The 22025-nt window shown below is 41.3% G+C and overlaps 1 protein-coding gene across 4 annotated transcripts in view; it reads right to left on the bottom strand.

The window, feature by feature from the left end:
- Positions 1 to 16861: 16861 nt before the first annotated feature.
- NELL1 (neural EGFL like 1) overlaps positions 16862 to 22025 on the bottom strand; it is a 240310-nt gene continuing 235146 nt past the window's right edge. For all 4 annotated transcript variants that reach the window (XM_032444974.1, XM_032444975.1, XM_032444976.1 and 1 more), the window contains 2 exons: positions 21215 to 21439; positions 16862 to 18766 (listed from right to left, as the gene is read on the bottom strand). In XM_032444974.1, coding sequence (XP_032300865.1) covers positions 18716 to 18766; positions 21215 to 21439 — 276 coding nt within the window. In that variant the 3' untranslated portion in view covers positions 16862 to 18715. The remainder of the gene's footprint in view (positions 18767 to 21214; positions 21440 to 22025) is intronic.

Raw genomic sequence — 22025 nt, 5'->3', positions numbered from 1 at the left:
ATGGTTGGACTAGACAATCTTGTAGGTCCTTTCCAACTTTGTGATTCTATGATTCTACTGCATGTGCTCTTCTCATCTTAAGAGGAAGATTATTGGAAAACAGGGATCTGAGACATGAACAAGGCATGCAGAGCTATCAGATGTCTTATGGGATCATTGAAATATAATATGGCTTAGTTTGGAGGAAACCTTAAAGATCATTGAGCTTGAACTACCCTGTCATGAGCTGATTGTCCTCCACCAGCTCAGGCTACCCAGGGCCCCATTCAGCCTGGCCTTCAGCACCTATGGGGAAGGAGCACCTACAGCTCTCGGGGCAGCAATGCTGAGGCCTCTGAGTAAAGAATCTCCCCCTACCATCTAACCTTCATTTCCCCTTCTAGTAGAAAGCCATTCCCCCTTGTCCTGTCACTATTAGATCACATGAAAAGTCACTCCCCTTCCTGCTAATGAGCTCTCCCTTCAAATACTGGAAGACCACAATGAGGTCTCCCCAGAGACCTAATCTTGCACTGGAACAGGAAGCCTGAAGCTCAGGTGATAGCAGGAGACTGTCTCTTGTACAATGTCTTAAGGGTAAGAGAGACTGACTGCTGGGAGCTGTGTCACTGCTGTGCTCTTACTTAAAATGTATCAGCTGCAGAAGGTGAATTTTCTGCATCCTATACTTCCTTGGACATTTACACTTCTGTAGAGAAGAAATCCTTGCCATCCAGATCAATGCTCATCCTTTATTCAAGAACTCTGCAGTTCATCAGAATGCTGACCACAGCCTTGAAAGAGCATATATTGGCCAAGTTCTTCAGCTATCTTGGAACAACCAACTGAAAACAGAGTGTAAAGCAGAGCCAAACAAAGTAGAATTCACTGTGCTAACTGAGATGAGAGCAAACAAAATCTTAAGTAAGTATGTGGATATAGCAATTTAGAGCAGGAACTGGATTTAACAAAAACGAGGTTAGGGATGACAGCTCTCAGAGCTCCTCTTATGCAGTCATTAGCTGGTATGGACTTACAGGCCAAAAATGAGATCAGAGAAATAACTAGTAGGGTGTTAAGCCACTGGCAACTATACGATGTGAGAAAAGACAGAGATAAATCCTCCAGATTACAGGGAAGAGATGCACCAACATTCAGGCTATAAGCAAGGCTTGGAAATGAAAATTAGAATCCTTCTATAGACACCTGAATTTATCAATAATGCTTCATTCCTCAGTCTCCAAAGAAGCAACCTCAAGGGTCATTTCACTCTGAGAATGCCAACTGACACATGGAAAACATCACCGTCCAGGTCAGCTTTAAAAGGTGGGATGAAGGATGCCCTTGTTTGTGTCAGAAGAGAGAGAGCACCATCTATGACAAGATGGTGACACGCAGGACATGCCAGTGTTCCATCATTTCCAGACTTCATTCCTAAGGATGTACTTCATTGCCTAATTTTGGTCCTGGGGTGGTGCATGAACGATGACTGGTGATTTCCTAATGGTTCCTATTATTCTTGCTCCCCCTCAGTAAAATATAAGAAAGATGGGTGGCTTCTGAGAAGCTGCAGAGAACTGGCAGGTTTGGCTGCATCCTGAGGGGTCAAGACACAGGGCCATGAGGGAAAGCAGGGCAGGGATAGAACAGCAGAGGGAAGGATTTGTCAACAGAAGAGCAGCTGCTGTAGAGAGAAAGCAACAAGTCCTCTTTTTCCTCGCTGATGGAGGTGATACACACAGATGCTGCAATGCTCTTAAGACTAGGAGAAGCAATACTTTTGAGAGTACAAAATGACCACAACCAGCTCAAGTGTTTGGCTGCGAAAACTCACACCTGAAGAGATGCTGTTATCTGAAAATAGCAAAGCAGACAACTTTTGGCACTGCTTTTCTTTCTGTTTGTGTCAGCTTTAGCCTCAGAAGTCAGCTGATGTTTTAAAGACCTTGGCACCCAGAGGTAGAATTCATCTGAAAAAAGTCAATTAACAGGTCCGTATTTGAGCTACTTGGATTAGCCTCTCTTTAAACTTAATGGACACAGTACCATTCATCACACATTAAAATAGGCCAGGTGACATGCATAAAAATAGCCAGTCCTCTCCATTAATTAATAAGGGAGCCCTAGAGCTCTCAATGCAGACTTAGACATATATCTATCACAACTTTCTGAGGTGACAAGGAGTGAATCCCTCCTCAAGTTCCTGGCAGTGACCCTCAGAACAAAGAATGAATCCTTGATCCTTCCTTTTCCAGCACAGCCCAAGGATCAGCTGGGAGAAATGTCTGTGCTGTGCTCTACTACATTTCACTTCCTTCAGGATTGTCTCATCTCCAAGGCAAATGGGGAAGGAGAGAGAAGGTCCTGCTGTGCTAGGCCAGGAGGGCTGAAAGGCAGAACTGCCCAAGGGGATTGTTACTGACAGGAAATAGCCATCTCTGGGCTAAGAACCACATCGGTCTCTTCAAAAGAAAAGCTCTTACAAATGTGAAGAAAAGGCTTTCCCTCACAGGACTCAACAATATCAGTGGGAAGACTTGTATGGTTTTGAAAGCTTCATTTACCCATGTTACCAGCATCCCCCCAGAGGCTGTCACTGGGGGTGGAATTTGTTATTTCTGGTTGAGCGGTCTGGAGAAGATGGGAAAATAGTTTGGGCAGCACAGCCCTAAGCAGAAACCATACCTGACTTCTGTGTCAGTTCCAAGAACAACAGTTTTTCATCAAATCCTCTTCCAGCATCCCAGGGTATTTCTCACAGTTGCTTCTCACCTGTTACTACGCTGGAAAGTAGCATCACGTAAGACCTGCTTTCTCCATGGGAGGAACATTGTCCTATACTGGGACAACCACAGGCTGCTGAGCTGAGGATGTACTGGTGCTTGCCAGTACATACTGGAGCGGGGGAACAGTGCTTAGGCTTGCAAGGGAACACTGATATTGACACTTTCATTTACCTGTTTGTATGCACACTTAATGAAAAGAATTCAGTCCAAGACCACTTTAGAGTTATCAATCAGTACAAAGACAGATGCATTCTGTATGAATACCCCAATGACTGCTGTGCATTCTTTGTAATTAGCTCTACAATCATTAAAACTAATATAAAGTAAGTAAGCACGCAACTGAGCACGCTAATAATAGCAACAGTCCATTTCTTATACTGCTTCCATAAAGATTTTTTTTATAACACCTTTGGCACAACTGGGACCTTGCATAATTAAATTTGATTTCACTTTCTTACAACTCTAAGCTTAACTGGAGATCTCTAATTAGTTACAATTATTTTCTGGAATGTGTTCTATTTAGCATAATCTTGTATTCATCTAACCAAATGCCATATGTATTTATTAATATCTCCTACTGATAGCTTTGTAGCTGAGACATTTTGACCAAGTGAGATAAATAACTACATGCCTTGCAACCACAGCTCTTTGTGTGGCATCTGCTTTGGATGCTCAGACAATATAATCAAAATAGCAGTTTATGGAGATAATTTCCCATTCTAGTATTTTAAGTCGAGATAAAAACACTGGCTGATTATCTTCTAAATCTAACAACTCTCTCCTCACAAATTCCTTGAGAGAACTTCTCATTAATGAACCTTTCTCATTTAGATCTGCTTCCCTTCAAGAAGACAGCAGACATGTAGGCTACAGCTTTCTCTTCCTGTCTTTGATGTCTGGCTGCCTGGTGTGTCCATGAGCGCTTCTAATGCCAATCACAGATAGATGTAAGTACTGCAAGACCGCTAGCACCCATGCCCAAGAAGCCTACTCCAATACCAGAAAAAGGCACAGCTGATCCTGTGGCAGCACAATGCTCGCATGCAACCAAGTGCAACCTGTGCTCCTGAATCCATGAGGTAAGAACAAAAACAGTAGCAAGCCCACAAACACTTCTGCTTTCTGCAGAAGCCATGTCCCAGGCTGCAAAGCCTAGGTGCCTAAAACATCATCAAGCAAGATGCAGAGGTTGAATTACCACTTGAAATGGAAATAGACTAAAAGATATAAATTACAGAACAAAACACCAGAACTTATTTGCTTCGTACAAAATTAATGATCCTCATGAGCTCAGAGGTTGCAAAGCAAATTAAATAAGTGTTGTTCTCTTTTAAGATTTGGGTAATTACAGGAAATGCAATTGACTTTGTGCTTGTCTCCCCTTTAAGTCAATACAGGTACCAATCTGGTACAGGATGAGATAACATGACAAACCCATATAAAAAAAGAAGTCAACACCAAAGCAAGAAGTCATACATATCTTCCTATCTTCCCTATTTTGGTGCTCATAGGTGCACTGCATCTGCACATGAAGCACCAGAGCGCGTGAATAGCTGTTTCAACCTGAGTGATAACAAAGCAGCACCCTAACAAGGCTATGTGGGGTAAGAAGCGCTAACGCAGTAGCTTTGGTTTGAACAGAGCTTGTACCACAGCACTGTGCATTATTAGCATTACCAGGTTTACACAGTACACCCTCAGACATGTATTGATTATGTGTTATTTTGTCACAGCAATACTATGTTTATGTAAGTTATTTTGTCATAGCAATGCCATGTTCTTCAGAGCTTTCTATTCACAGATGTAGAGCACAGGATGCCTTTAGAAGCAATCTGGCACACATAACACGGCATTGAAAAGATCCATCAGTATGTTAAAAGCAATGGAATTTGGAAAAGCATTTGTACCTACCAAAAACACTGCAAGGTCTCAATGTCTTCTTAGTCAACACCGCATCTAACTTCATTCACTGTTTTCTCAACACTTAGCATTCAAAAACCCTAAAGGTAACACCAACATTGTTATGTAAATAAATAATGACACCATTTCATTTACTCACAGGTTCCTGTGCACATGTACTGTGGGGGCAAAAGAAGCTTAAGTTTTGGATTACAGAGTTTCAGCTGGGACAGTTATGCATACTGTGACCTTCTCCCAGCATGTTTAAATTAATGATGCAATTAAAACAATTGATATTAGGTTTAGCTTACTTTCTGAGCAAAACATAGTTGATAGAAATGGTCTAAAAATAAGAAAAGGATATTATCAAGCTGAAAAATCATATCTTCCATGATACTTCTGGGTACAAACACTTATTAAAAGACAACATTGACGGTATACAAATTATTTTGGTACCAAGAAGGTACTGGTTTATGTATTATACTGGTTTTTGCTATTGATTTATGGAATATAGTAGAATCTAGCCCAGATGTTTTAATGTGCTAGCATTAAACAAAAGGTTTCATGTTCAGCACTTACAGTTCTCTATTCTAGGTCACAGACCACAACCCTCACTGTAAAGCAGTAATGAACTTCATAGCTTTATACTACTTCTCCTTCTGGTATTAAGCATGGCTTCTTCTCTGTTCTCTTTATTGGTTTGTATCTTATACACCTATTTCATTACGGATGTAAAGAAGCAATTAAAAATTAGTCACTGCATTTTGATGTTAATGTTTCTTATCTAAATAATTGATGGGAAGGATGAACATGGACACTTGGAGTCAATGGTCATTATTGTTTCTGCCTTTCTGATCTTTGTTGTAGCGACTCAGTCAAGCCACCTAGAGAACATGTGTCTAGGAGGAGACAGCTTGAATTGCTCAGCCTCTGGTAACCCAGATTTGAAACTGCCTGAATACAAATCTCAGCTCACTCTTCCAAAATCTGTTTTCCAGGCTCCACCCCATTTGCCTCACATACACTTATGCACCTGATTTTGCATTAAGTCCTCCATCTTCTGCATCACAAGATATCTGGGAAGCCACAGACAGCCCATCATGCAGCTCATCTCTTTATCCAAATGCTCTTGGTCACTGTGCTAAGCAAAAGGCCCAGCAGCATAGTGCCATTGCCTCATGGCACCACTGTACCCTAACAGCATAGAGTCACACCCTACTTCTCTGCAAGGATCTTTCTCTGCTGGGTTCACAGATGCCATTTTGTGAAGTCCCAAACTATGGCTGCTTTTGCAGCACTGAAAACCACACTATCTTCATCCAAACTTTTCTAACCTTGTATTTCATTATCTCATCAATTCATATCAATATACATGACCCAAGCCCATAACAAACGCCTGACAGTCTCTTACAATGCAATAGAGAAACTCTCAGCTTAACCCTGACACTGATCAACCACTGGGGCTGCCAGGGCATCTCCTGACAGGAGCAGTCTTTGTCATGGTTTTTATACAGCTTGTGTTATATGATTTCACAGCCATTAATATATAATAATAGACATGTAGGATGACCACCTTTCATAACATTGAAATCTAAAAATTCATTACAACCTGTAGAAAATACTCTGGACTAGAAAACAATTTATACTGAGGAAAATAAGTTGGTGGCTTCCTGCTAATCATCACTGCTAATGTTTTTAATATTAAAAGTATTTTCTCAAAATGTTAAATATAATTGTGAGCTGTAAGAAGGAATAAATGTTATAAAGATAGAAATCTCTACTGCCATTTAAGTGATAAGTTAAGAAAAAAAAGAGCCATCTTTTCATGCTTGGGGGTATTTTTCACTCAGAAGTCACTTTTTAATCTGATTTAAATCCAATTAAGTCTCAACATCTAAAATGAAGAACAAGTCTTTGAATTTATGTATAACAACTGATTTAACTAATCACTGTTTCACTGCAGAGCTACTAAGCAAACAAACTATGAAAAATAAATGTGAAATCAGACCCAAACCACAGCCAGCCTTGATTTTGGTTTCTAAATAAATTAGTGATCATGTTGCACAAAGAACGAGCTTTTGTGGTGGATTTTTTATCCAGTTTTTTTTTTAATGCTTCCAGCAAGCCTAAGTTGCAGTTATTAGATTTAGAAACTAACAGTGAAAAATGGTATTATAGTTCACAGAAGACATTTTCTTTGCCTTCCCACTTAGGACAGAAAGCACTTGTGATCCCTGATGTGCCCAGAGGCCCAGAAATAGCAGTTTCTGCCTCATTTTATTGGTAAGATGAAGAAAGAATGCATTACAGCCATCATAGCTGTAGCCAGTTGCATGCCACAGAACATCATAATTGTATAACTACAGGATAATGGAAAAACTTTTAAAGCTCCCTGTCATAAGATATCTTCCATTAAGCTGCTGTCTGCCTGACGTGGAAACCACCATCTTATCGATGAGATGACACTGAAATGCTGCCAGAGGATCAGTGCCTGCTGCAGTAGTTTCTTTGCTGTGGGTCACAACCTGCTGCTACAGGAGAGTTCCACCCAGAGTGCCCCAGCATCTGGGCACCAGTCAATCTCTTCTGTCCATTGGAACCAGAGGCCCTCCATTAGGAAAAGCATTACACAGAAGCAGCTCATTCCTGAAATCCTCATCATCATACAGAATCACAGAATGACCCGGGTTGGAAGGGACCTCAAGGATCATGTAGTTCCAACCCCCCTGCCTGGCAGGGCCACCAAACATACACCTTTACTAGATCAGGCTGCCCAGAGCCCTGTCCAACCTGGTCTTGAACACCTCCAAGGACGGGGCATCCACAACCTCCCTGGGCAGCCTGTTCCAGGACCTAACCACTCTCTTAGTAAAGAACTTCCCCCTAACGTCCAACCTAAATCTTCCCTCTTTTAACTTAAAACCATTTCCCCTAGTCCTGCTATTATCATAGTGCAGACACAGCTGCAAACGTTGCCTCCAGCAGCTGCAGCTGAGAAACTCTGTGGCTGTTTGGCCTGGAAAAGGTGGCAGCCCCTAAATGACAGCTTCCAATCACCTCCTCACTCCTTCCCATGAAATAAAGCTTTTCTCCCCCTTTTTGAACTATGCAAAAGAGCACGAAGCTTTCACACAAACAAACACACACACACACAAAACAACCCAGGAAATGCCATACACATGCTATGAAGATGCAGAGATACATCTTAGGTATACATGGGGGAAGTAAACTGTCTGAGATGGTTTATGAATCCTTTACACAGTTCACAGTGCTGTGGCAACAGTCAGCTCACACTGCCATTTCCCAGTGCATTTAATCAAGGTTTAAGTGAAAAGATTGCTTAGTTAGAGGGGTTTTTATTGTTGTTGTTTGTTAACAGCACTTGATAAATTAGTATTTACTGTAAAGGGAAAAAAAGCTCTTCAAATATTGAGGCAATTGGACTTTCTCTTCTTTGGTCCTTAACATACAAACATTCCACTTTTTCACCTTGTCTGCAGTCCCTGCCTAACAACCCTTGGCACTAGAGAGGATTAACAACAGGATGATGGTTATAATCATATCAGACTTGTCAAGCATTAGCTGAGTGCCATTACAGGCCCAAGAATCTCAGCTGGAACTACAGGTATTTTTCTTGCTACAAAAACAGCACTAGGGAGCCCCCAGGCAACAGGAGTAATACAAGAGGCTGGTAATGCAAACAAACCTCATATTTGATCTCAGAGAGGATGTTTCAGTCCTGGAGCTCTTCATCACTGCTATCTACCAGCTACATGAAATGGGCTGCAGACGCTGACATTGTGCACACCAGGCTGTTTTACCCCATACACCTCCCTAGAATTATTAAGGTTGGGTAAGACTTATAAGATCCCCAAATCCAACCCCACTTACTCAGGCTGTCACAAAGGAACACATTTCTGTGCACTCCACCTCTAGGGCTGGAATACTGGGAGATGCTTCTGAGTATTCTGTTGTTGTTATGCCTTAAACATGGCCTACCTGGAAAATTAAAAGGAAAACTTACCATTGAGAGTTATAAGCTATTTCCTCTCTCATATGGAAGAGGGTTAGTTACAAGTAACACAAATTGATGGATTTGTGGGAGAGTAAAATTAGCTATGATATGGTTTAAAGCACTTTAATAAATGTATTAAAAGTCAAGATGTGCTTCAAAATAAATCCAAGGCACTTTCAACAAATTGCATGGCTTAAAAAAGATGCACTCAAGGAATGAAGCAAAACTTGCTTTTTTTTTTTTTCCTTTTCTAATTGCATTGGGAATTATCAGTGTGGTTCCAGTAGCAGAGTTTTTCTGGAGCATTCTAATGAGCACAACCAGATGTATAAACTTGAATGCTTCGAATTTACAGACATGGGGACACATGGTCTTACGTATAAAGCATCTGTACAGTGTTTCTTATTGAGCAGCTCTCCCTTCACCTCCATATACTGTAGTCATTGTAGGAAACACGAAGAAAGAAAGAAAGAATGGATGTGGCTGACAGCAGTGAACCTTACTGATGAGTTGGTGCTCGTTGTCTTTCCCTGTATGACTGTGTTTCAGTATGTTGCTATGTTAAATGTAGCACACTCTGTCAATTAAGTTATATTTCCCACTTATAAGCCCATAAACAGAACAAATAAACCAGTGGAATGAGGGGTGGGAGGCAGGCACAAGAGGGAGGCACAATTTAACAACTGCTTGAGACCACATATGATTAAGACAAACAAGGTATGGCAATTCATGCGCACACAAACACGCTCCTATTATTCAAGGCTGAGCAAATCTCCCAGGGGACAGTTTAATGGCCACTATCTACCTCAAACAGATGAAATCCCTTTTCCTAATCCCCAGTCCCCTGAACTTTATTCCACTGCTATTTAAATTTGTCATAAAATCTTTTATTTGCCTTGCATTGTTATTACCTAATCAGTAAGTATATTATGCTCTAATGATTTGTATGTGCTCACTTCGGTGCGTGAGAAGCCGCCAGGTTACAGCGCCTTCCCAAGCAAGCTGTAAATAAAAGTACTGTATAGAAAAAAAAAACAGAGAAGAAACCACACAGCAAGATCAAAAGGCCCTGGGTCCCTGTCCTAAGTATCAGGAAAAGACAGATCCTTTCTTCTTTTGCAAGCACGCTTTATTCTCTTCTCACCAGTATATGGTCTGTGCCACCTTACCCCTCGGCAATGCCTGCAGCAGGCAGATCAAGCTGTCAGACTCTGGGTCTGCATCTGCAGCCACTTGTGGTGACTCTGCAGGCATGAGGAAAAAGAATGAGGTGCTCACAGACCCCATTCTCTGTTTCCTGAGTCACCACTACCTGACAAGCCACAGGGCAGCACGTGCCAAAAAATGGCAAGCTAGGTCACAGGCTGAATCAGCATCCAGCAAGGGGCAATAAGCAAAATGTGAATTAAATTGATGTGAAAAACCTACCAGCGTCTCCATGTCCACACAGGGTTTGGGTGTGTAACTCAGGGCAGGTGCATGTCGCTGACTTGCTGTAAGGCTGTCTGAAGAACAATACTGGAATTGAACATGAGCTGATGGTCTGTCTCCCTTCCTCCAGCCTGAACAGAGCAGACAATTAAAGCTACCAGAATACAAGAGGCAAAATATTTACTGCTTGTTTACCCAGTTACCCTGAATTATAACATCACTCCTGTTCCTAGCTGCCTTTTGAGCCTTCTAGACACTTATTCTTTAAACTGAGTGAGTAAATTGGGCAGGGAAACCATATCGAACCCAACACATCACTGTGTGCTCAGGGCTGCTAAAAATTCCATGACTGTCCTCTCAAGTTCCACTAAAATAGAACATACTTAATATTGTTTTCTAAACTAACTATAACTGTATGTATAGAAAGCAAGTAGGAAAACAAGCAGAGTCGTGACTATGTCTGGTTCTAGCAGAACCATTAACTGCAATTTGGGGTTTCTTGACAGAGGTAGAAGTTATAAATATCAGCAAGTGCTGTGCAGTGCTTCCCCCATGTCCCCTCAGTACAATTTGTTCCCTGCTCCGAGACATGAGACAGCCATGTATTTTGCTTTCCCTGTCTGTAGCCAATTTGCAAGAAAGCGAGTCATAAAAATGTACCCTGTAACAAGCAGTACAGTACAGTATCACTCAACATTGATGTTGTTAGAGGATAGCAAATCAATAAGCAGTTCTTATTCAGTACCTTTGTAAGCTACCTGCTTCTTTCCCTCCATAGCAGGCTCTGCTGCAGCAAAGTCATCACTGCTATTCGATCAACTATTTAATAAAGTAAAAAACATTTCATGTAGAAGTTTCTAGCTGCCCTACCACTTCATTAAATGAAATGGCTGAACTAGAAAGAAATTTAGTGGGAAGAAATAACTTGACACTCCTTGTGGAGGTTCACTCTAATCAGAAAATATTTATCATGGAATTCTCTGAGTTAGAAGAGTCTCTGAAAGGTCATCTGCTCCAACTCTCCACCTTCCCAACCCCAGCCATGCTGCCAGCCTATCTGTAACCAGCTCCTGTCCACATGTCTCCATTAACACACAACAACATCTCTCCCCAGCCCCCTGCTGCCACCACACTGTGAGGGAGAACACAGGGCACCTATCTGTTAGGTCACCTTCTCCTTTGGGCTACTATTCAGGTTTGCATTGCTTCGGAGCTTTTCCTATAAATCACTCACATACTTAGTATCACTAACTTCATGAATTCATTTGTCTTCGCTAAAAGCATCATTGCCTGTGTTGATATCACCTGGTTCTTCAGCCCGTGTGTTTCTCTTGCGCACTCATCTTCTAATTTCAGCTGCTCAGTGCCCAGGTATCCGACATTAAGGAATAATAGTTGGATTTGCCTGACTTCAGCTCCACTGTTCTCTCATTCAGCAAGCCAAAAGAATGCTCGTAACCTAAAATATTCAGTGATGTTCTATTACATATTTGATAATGGCTTTCCAGTTTGTGAACTGTTGCCTCATCTTTGCATCTGGCGATGGCCTGAGCTTAATAAACCAGTTATTTTTGCTATCGGCAGTATTCTCAGGTCATAAAAAATGCAGAAATCTCATTCTGGAGTTACTGCTCTCTTTGACATAATGCTTTATTTTCCATTTGGTCTCTCCATTTGCAAGCATTGCCATAATGATTTCTTTTGCCTCTGTCGGTGAGTATTACCCCAACTACAGAGGAAATTCCATTAACCAAGATTATTATTTTTTTACTATACTACTCTGCTATTCTTTTGTCTTTCTCTGAACTACCTGAACAGTTTCATTATTCAATGAACCACATTATTTTTAAGCCATCACAAATCATTTCACCTCTTTCAAATCAAGACCTGATAATTACAGAAGCCAATCACATATTGATAGCTCTTTATTTTATTTACCATGTTTGACTCTTTTCTAAACACAGACCTGTCTCCAGAGCAGCCCATAGTTTTAAAATCCCATAATGGAAGGCAGATATCTGCAGCTCATTATTTTGATGAGGGCTCTGATGCGCATTCAGTTTGGGCTGCCACAGAGCACTGATGCACCTAGGCCTGCAGCTACCCAAGCACTGCCTCCCTCAGAGGGCAGCCAGGCTCCTGCTCCAAGCCTTCCCAAGGCCACAGAATCATTAGGGCTGGAAAAGACCTCTAAGATCCCCAAGTCAAACCCAAGTCCGCCCCCACCATGCCCACTGACCATGTGTCACATCTCCACATCTCTTGAACACTTCAAGGGACAGTGACTCCATCACCTCCCTGGCAGTCTATGCCAGTGCCTCACCACTCTGAGAATAAATTGTTCCTAAAATCCAACCCAAAACCTGCTCATGAAGCCCAGAGCTCCCTGCAGACATGCAGGACAAGCTTTTCTGCATATACTGATAGGGAATGCAGTGGCTACACAGAGGTGAAAAGGTCATCAGGGATAATTTTTCTTGCCCGTAGAAAATATGTGTATATTGTAATCCCATATAGCTTACATTTTTGTAATGCTTTAACTCAGGAAGACAGATTGCTTTGAACTTTCTCACTAAGCAATACTTAGACAATGAAAACCTTCATCTTAATGCCTCTGAACTTTGCAGGCACATAGGAGGGCAGCCAATATTTGTGATTTAAATCATCTGATTTGAGAATGAACTGTAGAGAAGTGACTTTTGTTCGCGTACTTTTTAAACTACAACTGAAATTATTCCTATTAAAAATAATAATAAAATTGAGCAGTACTTTCCTTGTTTTCTAAGCTGCCTCCTACCCTGAAAATTCACAATGTGTGCAATTAAAGAGGAAAATTCATCAGCTGAATGAGAGGTCAATGTTTTAGTCAGACAAAAAACCACCAACACCACAGCTGCACATGTACTTATAATGTACCTGCTTAGGTGTCCTAAACCCTTAACTCAACGGAGAACAGTTTAACTTTAAAGTTACTGCTTACATTAACTTACCTTTGTGGTTCTATGACTGTATCACCAGAGATGTTTGTCTCACTCCAATTTAGGAGTGAGGCAAAGGTTCTTTTGATATGTTATGCCCGACCTGAGATTAAGAAGAAGAGCATTCAAATGTTGATCCAACCAGTTTATTAGAAATGATAGACAACTGAGGGGATGGGGAAGGGAGAGCAGTGAATATCAAAATTAGGGTGATAGGGATGGGAAAGTGGGTGATAGAAAAGGTAGAAAAGAGGAAGAATTATGTTAAAGCGGGGATAGTCACCTCCCGGATGCAGCAGCGACACGTAGCATGTTGTTACGTTGGTCTGGGGCAAAATAAGCGTAGGGGAGAGCAGCAGCAGAGTAGCAGGCCGCAAGCAGCAGATCGGTGCAGCACAGAGAAGGCGGTCAGAGTAGTGAGGTCTCAAGAAGCGGAGTCTCGGGCAGCGAGATCTCACAGAGAAGAGTCTCGAGCAGCAATCCCAGGACAGACAGTAGGCAGCAGTAGGACAACGGTGGAGGAATCTGAGGTCAGATACCTAAAAGGTTCTTCAGCATGCAGGCATCTTCTTCAGCATGCAGGCGTTCATGTGGAGAGGCATCTGATGACAGAAAACATCCTTGTTTCCATAGTGAGGCATCTGGTGTCAGAAAACCTAAATTCGGGGTTTGTCCGTGCCCTTTTTATACTTCTTTCCAGCCTTCATGGCATTTCTGGAAGGCTTGGGTCAGAGTCATGTGAATTCCTCGGAGATGGCCATCTTCCTTGAGATAGGCCCACACAAAAGACCACCTTAGGACCATTAATGAGCATCTTATCTCCCTTTCGTAGCTCATCTCTTAAACAAAGGGATTTCTCGAACCTTGGTTCCTGTGTGTCTCAGACAAAGGGAGTCCTGGAACCTTGGCCAGGACTTGCCTGAACTTGTTCATTTCAGCAAACTTTGAGACAGTAATGTAAAAAGCATGGCCTCTTACAATGTTGTGTTAAGGTGTGCCCACTCTGAGTCTAAACGCATAGTGGTGGTAAAGCATTTTGTGTAACTTTCAGATATGGATACAGATCTGCATATTTAACACTGAAAGGAAGAAAAATAATTCAAGTGCAAGGTACTGCCAAAGCAAGTGCTTGGCGACCAGCCAGGGATCCACTCACATGAAGTTAGTACAGCCTCGCACCGTGCTTCTTGAGTAACACTTAATAATTCAAATGACCTGGTTTGGGAGGCTTTCGTCTTTATTTTTGGCTGGGGATGGAAGGCCACATTCTCTTTCTTTGTGCTCTGAACCTCCTAGTGACTGTTTCACTTAAAAGCCTGAATCTGATCCTTTCTGTCATCTTACTGTGGCACAGCCCTCTCAGGCATATGTAAACCTTCTTTTGTGGGATTGTTCACTGGCAGCCAGTAACAATAAATAGTATTACCACCACAAGCTACACCAATGCTTCACTAACACCTCCCTGCAATGCAACACCAGCTGAAACAGTGTCATGCTTTTATGATTTTTGATTATCAGCATCCCTTGTCATAACATCACGTAATGCACTGGGAGTTCAAGAGTTAATGCTACCGGTCTGGGTGCCTGTCCTGGAAGAGAAGAACTACTACATTCCCCAGTGTGTTATTTTGCATTCCGTTACCTTATTTAGTAAATTAGTTTGTTTCTCCTCAGATTGTTGCCACTGTTTTGTTTTAGGCCCATCTCTCTATCCTTTTCCCTTATCCCTTTCCAGGGCATGGATCTGCAGGTCCCTCCACCCTGCTAGTCATAGAACTGGGCCGAATCAGCCCACAAACCACTGAGAAACAGATTTATTGCTGATTTTTAGCAGTCAGAGAGCAGAACAGAATATAGAAATGCAGAATCAGTAAGGTTGGAGAAGACCACCAAGATCCCCAAATCCAACCATCAACCCACCCCCACCATGCCCACCAACTATGGCCCTCAGTGCCATGATCTTCATGGATCTGGAAGAGGTATTTTGATGCAGAAAGATCAGAGTCTGATTTTTATCTCCCTTGTACAACTTTACATCTGTCTGAGATCCAAAGATTTACCTTAAGAGGAGCTTGTTGGCAGGTATGTATTTCTGATGGCAGAGTATGTCCCTCAAACAGTTATGTCTTATCACAACATTCACTTAAAATTTTCCATCAAACTGTATCATGGGATCCTTCTAAAATACTTTCACTAATGACAATTATGTAAGTACCTTTAGAAGTGAGACGTTCCCGTATTGCTAGTAGGAGTTTTGAATTAATTCTATTACAGTCTATTCCGCCGTCGGTGTAATCACTCCTGACATTTTACCTTTTGCTTTGGAAAGCATTATCATCAAAACAAAAACAAATCAAACAATGTTTTGTTTGCCACTATAATCTGATTGGAAAGATGCTATTAATTAAATGCTGTACACAATTATACTTGAAAACTAGTGCTAGCTCTTAGGAGAAGATGTGTTACAGAAAGACAATTGTTATTTAGGTTTCTGAAGCAATAAAGAGACATTAACAAATCACTCACACCAAAGAACACCACTGAGCTATTGCCCACAAATACTTATACCTGTTCTTTGGTCTGAGTGGTTATGTAGCTCATTGGGTGCATGATACCAGGAGCTGCCAGAACTGAACACAAAGATGCATGTGCTTCATCTCTGCAGGTGAGCCTGAAAATACATGAAGAGCAGAACTGAGCAGTCCCCTCCTTCACAAGTGGTGCATGGCACCATGTGTCATACAATGTCCTGGTCTAGTACACAGGCTGAAATTTTTACCAAAAGAAAGCAAAAAATATAAGATCTGGAATTATCTGTTTCTCACTTAGTTACAAGCAGAGGAAATACTCCTCTATAAGATATTAAGCAGAAACAGACACAAAATTCCACTTACCAATAGTGAGAGTTTGGACTAAGCCCCGTAACTAGCAGGAAGTTACGGCATCCTTCCTCATGTTAAAATTATTGTTCTTCTTTTCTTTCACACAGAGATTTTTAGGAATCATGGTTCCTGTGTCTCTCCTTATATTTATTTTGCAGCAGTTTTACTTCAGTGCCTACAAGGTTTACGGGGAACAGGGATCTCCACCAAAGTCCCTCAAATGAAAGAGGTTTTGAAAGTTCTTACCTCGGTCACAGACGATCACATATTGTGCCTCAATCCAATCTCCAAGCTGAGGATGAAGCTTCTGAGCACTCTGATAGGAAACGTGATGTGATTAGTGATCACACTGCTTCATATGGAGAAGTTCATCATAGAGTAACTGCTTAAAATGCAACGTCAACAGGTCTGTGCCAATATTTTGACTTTATGTAAACAATTCAAGCTGTGTAACTTTGGAGATAATGACACATAATGAAGCATAAAATGCTCTGAAAGGGTTTTGTTGAATTAGTCTGCATTGGGTTCAGGAAGGAAATCCCTACACGTGAGGCACAAGTATGAAGTTCTGTGCTGTTGAATACACTCTTAACAAGGTCAGGAGCTTTCAGAGAGCATACTGGGAAAGGGCTTCACTACTGTGAGTTAAATGGGAAAAGAGTGATTTTGAAACCTTATGCTGTCATTAATCCCATTCACGGAACTTCACCAATTGGCATGTGTGACAGACTGGAATGTATGATTTTGTCCACGTAAGTATAAATGAAGTATAATCTTGCTGTTCTGATACTACGTCTCCAGGCAAACACTCCTCCTTTTAGCAACATCACAAGTTCAAGCCTGGAAAGGACAGCAATTAGCAGTTTAAAATCCCATTAATAAAGGAAAGCAATCTGTACATAGGAGTTTATTTAGATGCCCACAAGTTTTAAATCATTCCCCTTTATATCTCAGCCCGCTGGATGTCTCATCCAACTGAATTACCATTGGGTTTTACAATGTGATATACAAAATGAGCTGGCATGATTTACAGACATCCTCGGAGTATCATACAAAACACAACCATTTCCCTTATTATACAATCATTATGGAAATGCAAATATAGTCAATACATCAGTAGCTGGAAATGATGGGGCATCTCAGGAAAATAAATTTAACTTTACCACACAAATCCATGAAATAAAACAAATGTTTGGGGAGAAAAAAAGATCAGAATCATCACATCATTTTTTATATTGTTTTGCCACTTTTCCCCTTTTAAGAAACATGACAGTACTACATTTAAGACTTTTCTTCCTTCCATAGTCACAGTTCATTCTTCTTTCAGCAGCTTCATGTTTTGCACTTGAAGCTATGAAAGACTCATAGATGTTGACTCTCCAGACAGTATATATACTATACATATACTATACTTACTCCTGCACTCCTTTCCACATACCTGTTGTTCAGTTAATTGAATAAAAAGAAGAAACAAAAACAAAAACAAAGAAACCCCTGCACCAATGAGCAAATGAGCAGAACTAAACACGACAGCACATTGAAAAGGAGACATTTAAGCTGAAGATGACATCGTCATAGAAAGATATTCTTGTTCCAGTGTCATAGACTTTCTCGCCTCAAGGATAAAGTAGGCATAAGCAGAAAAGAAACTTAGCCCTCAGTGCAGGGCTAAGAGTTTTCACTTGTATTTCTATCTAAACTTATGTACTAAAAGACACTGTGTGCGCGGTAAACTTAAAACCTTTTCTATGTTGTAAAATATGATAAGAGAAAACCTGTTACTGAGCAGTTAACTGGGTAATGAAAGTTACCAATAGCCTCTGCACTTTGCCATTACAGTAGCAGTAACCAAGAACAAGAAGATAAAAGAAAAAACTCTGACCTAACCAATGACGTTACAATCGACAGCAAAATCTAACCCAGTCCATTCAAACTGCATCATCTTAAGGCCGACCATTTTATCACTGCACTATCGAGGTGGATTATACCCCTTTTTCAGCATCTGCAGTTTCTCTTGCAAAGCAGAACACAGATAAAAACTACTGATTCTCCTGAATACGTGTTGAAATGGCGGTGTGATGTTTTCGTAGCATTGCTCAACTATGGGAGTCTTGCTGCTGCTCCACACATCTGGAAAAGAAAGTGCTTTTTGCTATGGCATTTAGTTGTAAGACAGACTCCGTTTGATTACTTCCATTCTATCCAACCAAATATACCTTTCAATGTTTTAAAATGTTGGACAGCTGTGAAATATAAGTACTACGCAATCTGACTGTACATACATACATATTTTCATAAATACATCTGACAGGGACCTTGGAACTAAGTATGTGATATCATGGGACAAAATCACAACAGGCTGCCTCATTTGTAACATTTAGATCCAAAGTAAGAAGAGCTGAATCCTATCATGTTGTCAATACACAAATTAAAACAAAAATACAGCATTAGGATACCCATGAAATAATTTAAACATGTTTGCAAATGTCTTGACAGGAAAAGTGTGTAATTTACAACACTGAAAACTTGTAACAACCATTGACTTATATGCGCTGTACTGTAAGTCACCCAGACAAGGCTAGCAAAGATGAGCATAGTGATAGGTCCCAAAGGCAACTCCCAAACATCTTCCTCTTGCGGAGACTTTGGTAATTGTCTCTTGTACAAAACACCAACGCATACGGCTTCATTTCAGATGTTAGCTTCATTAGTTTTCCTCCCCCAGCACAGTCCAGTCTGAGGACGTCAGTTATTGTTGAGACACTCTAAATCCACAGAGCAGCAGACATTCCCATTCTGTACAGACAAACAAGTGGATGTCAATCACTGCTGCAGAACAACTAACAAAAAGCACAGGGGATACTAGCTGGCAAGGGCAGATGCATCTACTACATGCAAAAAATACCTGCTTAAGCCACCATCCTCAGGGTGTCCCCATAGGTCTCAACTGTGGTGCCTTTCTAAACAGCAATTAAATCATCTCTGCTTTTTCTCCCTGTACTATTTACTAACCACCAGAACTGACCTGAACTACTTGCAAATTAAAAACCTGGCTGTGAAAGACTCTGGCCTCCATGACAGAATATAGCACACAACAGTGACAGCAAAGATGACTGGATTCATTTTCTCCCATGCAATCAAGTTGATGACAGGAGTTTGGATCCTACCCATACAATGAATCACATTCTTGGTTCACTGTAGATATGCACAAAGAAAAACACCAGGTAGCTTTTGAGCTTTACACCATGGCTAAAGATCTTTCCACAACATTCAGTCATTTACAAAACTATTGTATGTACTAAAAACTACAGAAACCCCCAAATGAGCATTATGTTTATTTATCTATTCATTTTGAGACCACAGACCAATAGGGAAAACTCTGAAGAACGGCAGAAAAGCTGACTTCTGTAATTTAAAACCCTGAGAAATGGTTCAGTTTGTCACAGTGAGCATAAGAACATCTTATACAACACAAAACACATCTTCATAATTCTGTTCATTAATTTTTGACAAAGAAGCAAGAGATCAGTTTTCACTGCAAGAGGTACAAAGCACAGAATTCAAGGCCTAAATTCTGTGGAGTCAGAAAAAGTTCCTAAGATTCTAAACTCAACAAAAGGGGAATGCAGCATTCTGATAGGAGAACACTTGGGGTAAATGTACCCAGCTCTCAGAAAACACTGGAAAGTAATTTTTCCAGAGTCCTGGACAATCCCATATTTGCACAGCCCCAAATTGGGCACATTGGCAAGGCTGAGCTTGCCATCTTAGAGCTCCACATAGAGTTCTACATTATCTACGTAGTACAGAGGCAATTGCCTTGGTTGTTTCTCTGGAAAGCTGCTGGCAGCATTCCTTACGTGTACGCTTATGAGTTAGAGTATTCCCTACAAAGCAGTCAAATCCAGAGTCAGTACTTCCCATGCTGGTGGACTAACTGTACACCCCTCTGACCTGCTAATGCGGGAGCAAACAAAGCAGGCATGCCCATGTCCCCCTCTTCTTGGCACTGGCCCACCCTTGAGAAAGCCATACAAAATTTATAGGGTCGAGGATAGTAATTTCCATTATGAAAGCGCACAAAATGAGAGAATCACAGAATGGTTTGGGTTGGAAGGGACCTCATGGATCATGAATCTCCAACCCCCCCACCACAGACAGGGCCACCAACCTCAACATTTAATACTAGACCAGGCTGCCCAGGGCTCCATCCAGCCTGGCCTTGAACACCTTCAGGGACGGGGCATCCACAGGCTCTCTGGGCAGCTGTTCCATCACCTCACCACTCACATAGTAAAGAACTTCCCTCCGATATCAAAACTAAATCTTCCCTCCCTCATTGTAAAATCATTTCCCTCTATCCTGCTATTATCTGCCCTTGTAAAGAGTTGGCTCCGCTCCTGTTTATTGGCTCCCTTTAGGTCCTAAAAGGCTGCAATGCCTTCTTATCTCCAGGCTGAACAAGCCCAGCTCCCTCAGCCTGTCTTTGTAGGGAGGTGCTCCAGCCCTCTGATCACCTTTGTGTCCCTCCTCTGGACCCTCTCCAACAGCTCCCTTTCTTTCTTGTGCTCCAGACCTGGACACAGTACTCCAGGTGGGGCCTCCAAAGGGCAAAGTAGAGAGGGATGATCCCTGTCCCTGCTGGCCACCCTTCTCCTGATGGAGCCCAGGATGCCATTTGCTTTCCAATGTGCAAGAGCACACTGCTGGCTCATGTTAAGTTTTTCATCCATCAGGAGGACACCCAGGTCCTTCTCTGCAAGTCTACTCTCAAGGACTGCTCCTTCCAGTCTGTATATATGCCTGAGCTGCAATGAGTTTCTACTTTCATGCATGCTGGTGAAACTTTTATCAGTTTCTGTCTCTGCTTGCCAGCTTCGCAAAAAAAAAAACCAAAAAAAAAAACCAAAAAAAAAAAACCAACCAAACAAACACATTTTCATGAACATTCACATTAAGCAATTATTAAAATATTAGCCTAGATTCATACTAAGAATGCCTAAAGGGCTCTCCAACAGAATGCCTGAAAATTGCACCAGGATATTACTGATCTGCACTCAACATTTCCAAGAAAACAAGCACAGATTGTTCTGCTTCCACCCTGCAGATCACAAAAGACGCAGCCTTTTGGTGGGTCAATTTTTCTGCCCTCAGGTCTTACCTACTGCTCTGCAACCAGAACGAGTGCATCCAAGGGCAGAAAGTGACCCTATCTTCATTACTACCTTATCTTTCTCATCATACCTTGCATTTGCAGGTTGTACAAGGAGATCCCACCATTGTCCATACAGCACCGCTAAGTCTTGTGATTCCATAGCCATCTAGACAGGTTTTCCTGATGTCATAGGTGATGTTGTCAGCCAGACAGGGGTCACTGACGCAGTGAGGACAGCACTCTCCTTCTGAAATGGCTGTGTACTCACAGTTTAGATTTGGACACATAAGAGGCCAACAATCCACCTCTCCTTCCTGTACAAAAAATGAAAGAAAGCTCATTGAGTTTATTGCCATTTATTAGCTGGATTTCCATCTTGTTTAATGGGAAAGTATTACTTTGCCAAAACTGATATAGATTTAATGGATCAGCTCTCAGTGTGGTTGGTCATGCAGCAGCATGGTAGTTTCTTGACTTAAAAAACACTGTGAATATAGGAAGATAATCTGAGTTCTTGGGGGTTTAAAAGGCAATATTAAAGAGTGCATTCCAATAGTTTAACATAAACTGTAATTTTTGCAGTAAATATTTATATCCTCTTTCTACTCACGGTCACATAAATGCCACAGTAACTGTTTAGATGGGAAATTAACACTGCAGATACATGTAAGCTAGTAGCTTTGAGTAACGTTGAACATTGACCGAACTAGCAACAGTCAAAATGAATTTTACTGTCAGCTGCTAAAAGAATTGTTAGACCAATAGCAAGTACATTCCATGAGGTGACTTTATGTTAGTATTTAGCTTTATGAAAAACAGCCATTGCTGTAGCATTCATGTGTCTGTACTAAACTGGATTTGCATTGAGCTACTTTGTAAGTACTACACTCATAACCTGAT

This window comes from Coturnix japonica, chromosome 5, assembly GCF_001577835.2.
Source record: "Coturnix japonica isolate 7356 chromosome 5, Coturnix japonica 2.1, whole genome shotgun sequence".
Taxonomy (NCBI): Eukaryota; Metazoa; Chordata; class Aves; order Galliformes; family Phasianidae; genus Coturnix; species Coturnix japonica.
This window is presented reverse-complemented; position numbering and strand designations above follow the sequence as displayed.